The 4,459-nt window shown below is 40.5% G+C and overlaps 1 protein-coding gene across 1 annotated transcript; it reads right to left on the reverse strand.

Moving 5' to 3' along the window:
- Positions 1-438: 438 nt before the first annotated feature.
- On the reverse strand, positions 439-4,449 carry LOC119429629 (the record flags this gene model as incomplete). The annotated part of the gene is made up of 3 exons (XM_037697224.1): positions 4,147-4,449; positions 1,108-2,498; positions 439-572 (listed from the first exon to the last, which is right to left on the reverse strand). Coding segments are annotated over exons 2-3 (966 nt in total), but the record flags the coding sequence as incomplete, so codon positions are not given.
- Positions 4,450-4,459: the final 10 nt, after the last annotated feature.

The following is a 4,459-nucleotide window of genomic DNA, read 5'->3' on the forward strand; positions in this document are numbered from 1 at the left end:
AAAAAATCCCACTTTGGCTGTGGCTGCATTTTGGAAGGAGTCGACGGGGGAGAGGACAGCCCCCGGAGGGCAAAACGTCAGTCTTTCCACAAAAAAAAAAAAAAAAAACTGTCCAGATGACTAACTGATTATTGGAGTTTAAAGAAGTGTTTCATTGCATTTAAGAAATATGAGTGATTGCAACATTCTGTGGCCTAAACGTGCACGATGGGGTCTCATTAAAATGCCTCCTCGACTGAAAACCCTTTCCACTGGTGCAGAGGAGGCAGGGACTGATAGGACCTTCATTGCCAAATTGTGCAGTTGTGGAAATCTAGTGTGGTTTTTTGCCCAGAAGACAAGTGCATTGTCTGTGTCAAAGTCACGGATGGCATCAAAGTATTTCCTTATCTGTGTGTGTATGCTTGAATCCTGGTCTGAGCTGTGCTTTTTGTATGCCTTGTAGCGGGACAGAAGGCGAGGGTATTTGTTTGGTGGCGAATCACTGGCTGCGGCTGGATCCACATTCACAAGTTCTGAGCAGGTGTCTTCTTTCATGTCCATCATCTTCTCCACCTCTAAGATCAATGTTTCTGAAAAACACAAACACAATGACTGAGTTAGATTTAAAAGGATATGCACATATCAGAGTTGAATTAAATACGTTTAGGACCTTTTATTAGGGGCCTCCGATGTGCGTCCCATCAGTGTATGAATGTGATAAAGCTCTGATTAGTCTCCTTTGAATGATTTGTTCAATTAGCTTTGTAGAGATCTAATAGAGTGCCATATGAATGTGTAAATGAGGCACAGATTGTAATGTAAAGTGCTTTGAGTGTCTGATAAGATAGAAAGGTGCTATATAAGTACAGTCCCATTTAATATAAAAGTGAGTCAGGATTGTGTACAATAGGCATGTTACCAGCCTAAATATAAAGAATATCTGTTTCAATAGGCTCAGAGTGTACAAAATATGTTTTTATGACAAAAGTAAACAGATGAAATGAAGACTATGAATTCCACTGTAAGACTAGTTAAGGCTTTTATAGACAACTAATTTGAAATATTTTAGGATTTATGATTTTGCAAATAAGACATTTATTTTCAGCAGAGAAAATATATACTGACCTGTCAGTGTCTTCTTAAGCTCATCTCTGAACTTTTTCACTGATGTTGAATTTCCCCCATTGGTAACATCTAAGTCCACCCAGCTTAAGCCAAACTGAGGATCCAGCATGGTGGCCAAGAAGTAAACATTGTGGTTAAAAGGTTCCTCTCTTCCACTGTCTTTGGCCATGCTTGTTTTTAAAAAGATTCCAGAAAATCTTTTCACCAGAGACTGCTGGAGGGCTCTGACCAATGACTGGCACTGCATTCGAGTGTCCTCCATCTTGAGGAGGTGTGTATTCAAGTCCAGGACAGTTGGAACCACCATACTAATGGTAACTGATTTCTCCCCTTCTGTCAGGTCTGTTACCTCAGAAAATGGAGCAAGAACTGCACTCAGTTCCTTCAGCTGGTTCCACTCACGGGCACTAAACACCAACTCCTCGTGATCCTTGCTGCACATTTCATTCAGGGCTTTGTGGTCCAGAGCTGTGAAGGCCTGTACTTGTTTAAATATACTGTTCCATCGAGTTGTGTTTGCAGCTGGAATGGTCCTATTAGTGCCAAACGTAGCCTCAAACTTGTCTTTGAATTGTGAACTGCTATGCAATAAGGTGGTGAACCGTGATGTTTTGGCTATTGTGTGAGAAATGGCCTTGACCTCCTTCATGCCGTCATTCACAACTAATTGCAGAGAGTGTGCAAAGCAGGAAAGACGTGCACCAGATGACCAGGGTAATTCGGTGTCTTCCTGAGAATTAATGTCCTCCCACAGGTGCTCGTCATCTAAATGCTCCTCTTCACTCTCGCTGTCATCAGATTGGGGCATGTGTACTTTGAAAGCACATTTCATATTGGCAGCATTGTCTGTTATGATATAGCTAATTTTGTCATGGATACCTTATTCCTCTGTGATCTCCTCAAAGGCAGACGCAATGTGCTCTCCAGTATGTCTGCCTGTGAAACGCCTACAGTCCAGCAGGTAGGATTCAAGTGCATAGGAATCCTTTGATTTGTAGCACACGTGGGCGGTCACCCCAAGGAAGGAGCGTAGCCTGCGATCAGACCAGAGGTCAGTTGTTAATGACACAGATGACTGGGTCTTCAGTTTCTCCAAAACAGTTTCCTTGACCTTGATTACCAACTCTGGAATTTGTCTATCAGAAACCGTTTTTCTAGAGATTGGTGTGTATTTACTATCCATAACTTCAAGAAAGTGTTTAAAATGACTGTTTTCCACAAGTGAGAGAGGCAGACAACACCCAATGATCAAATCTTGGACAATGGCTTGACTGATGGCTTGTTGCCTTGGTGATTGTGGGCTGTAGAGCTGCACTTTCTGCGTAAATAATGAAATTGATGGCTGTGTGACTGTGACATCATTCTGTTGCCCTGCCTTGTATTCCAGGAACCTAAAAAATGCAAAGGAGGAATCAGTATATCTGGTCATGAACATCAATTACATCAAAAGAACACTTAAAAATAAGTAGCAACTTCATAAATGTATGTCAAATATATCCTCCATTGTTTATCATAAGCAAAAATTAAACTTAGAAAAATCTAGCAAAGTTAAATTGGGTCCTCTGGATGGGTTTAAACAATAAAAAATTATACAAATGTTTTGTCTTTCATCCAAAAGACTTCTTCAATATGAGGAGCTATATTAAACTCAAGAGCTACATTTTCAGGCCAAGACTCTGCGGTTTACACTCATCTCCAGACCAGCGGTCACTCTTTCAGGGATGAAGATGTTCACATCCTTGATAGAGAGGAACAATGGTTTGAGAGAGGAGTAAAGGAGGCCATCTTTGTGAAAAGAAACCATCCATCTTTAAACAGAGGTGGAGGCCTCCGGGTTCAACTGTCCCCCTCTTACAATGCTGTTACTGCTAGTATCACTCAGCCCCCGGTGAAGGCAAGCAGCCATCAGGGTACTAACAATCCATCATTAGGCTGATGGTCCTCCTTGAACATGTGAGCAGCTAGTTTCATCAACAACAAACGGTTGGTCCACTGTGAGGAGGCACTATTTATAGGGCTGAGCTGAATGCAGCTCCTCAGCCTGAGGAAGTCTTTCGGACGAAAGACGAAATGTTTCTACCTTTTATTTTTACTTTTTTAACACGCCCAGAGGACCTGATTTAACTTTTTAAGATTTTTCTACCTGGGTGATTGAGCATGCATCAGGACATATTAAACACAGTTAGCACCTTCTCACAGTGGATCAACCAGTTTGCCAAATATGTTAAGGGAGACCATCAGCCTAACAATGAATCGTTGGCACCCTGATGGTTGCTTGCTATTCACAGGGGGCTGAGTGATACTAGCAATATCAGCGATGTAAGAAGAAGACAGTCCCTCTTACAATGAAGTCTTTTGTTAAGAAGTCAAGTAGTCTTTTGGATGAAAGATGAAACGTTTCTACATTTTGTTACCACATGCCCTGTCCCCTCAGTCTCAAAAGTTAACAGTGAATTTGTCCTTATGCATGCTCAATAACCCAGGTAGAAAATTTAAAAAAAGTTAAATCAGGTCCTCTGGGAGTGTTAAAAGAAAAAAAAGGTAGAAAAAAGCTGTGCAGATAATATTCTACTTTTTTTCTTTTAACACACACTCAGAGGACCTGCTTTAACTGTATGTAAACAGTGAATTTGCTTACTTCCCTTAATATGTTAATTATATCAGTGTTATAAAGTAAAACTCATTTAAAGGCTAAACAAAGCGGGTCTGAGTCTGACACACATTAATTAATTTAGATGTATTTAGATTTAATGTCGATGAATTACTTTTTCAACTTTTTGTCCCTTATTTTAGTATTTGTGATGCATGCTTTGGTATTTGTTGTTGTTATTTTTTTGTTTGTTTTTGGCGAGTCAAGACTGTTTTTCTCGTCCTAAGCAATTCACTGCATTGTTGTCGACCTTGTGTTGATTTTGCATATGACAAATAAACCATACTTGATAAAACGTTCTGTTTGTATTGTTCTTGGAAGAGAGGCAGATTGATAATGTTAACTAGCTAGCTTTACTAGCATCACTTACACAAAGCTGCGGCGCTTACCTTTCTTTGTGCTTCCTTTCCAGGTGTCGATAAAAGTTGGATGTAGTCCCGACAGTCTCCGAAAGTGAAGCGCTGCAGAACTTGCATTGCGCCGTGTGCTTTTTTTTCAGAGTTGTTTTGCAAACATACTCTTTGTGACTCAAATAGCCAAACTTTATAACAGCAGATTTAGAAGACATCTTCTCTTGTTCTAAACACAAACAAGTCTAACTTTTCTTCCCTGACGCTTGCGAGTGAAAGGAGGTGGGCTCGGTGTTGCCAGATAGAGTCGAGATTTTCCAGCAAAAAATCGGTTAAAAACCGCAACATCACA

Source organism: Nematolebias whitei, unplaced genomic scaffold, assembly GCF_014905685.2.
Source record: "Nematolebias whitei isolate Nwh7 unplaced genomic scaffold, NemWhi1 Nwh_scaf_4009, whole genome shotgun sequence".
Taxonomy (NCBI): domain Eukaryota; kingdom Metazoa; phylum Chordata; class Actinopteri; order Cyprinodontiformes; family Rivulidae; genus Nematolebias; species Nematolebias whitei.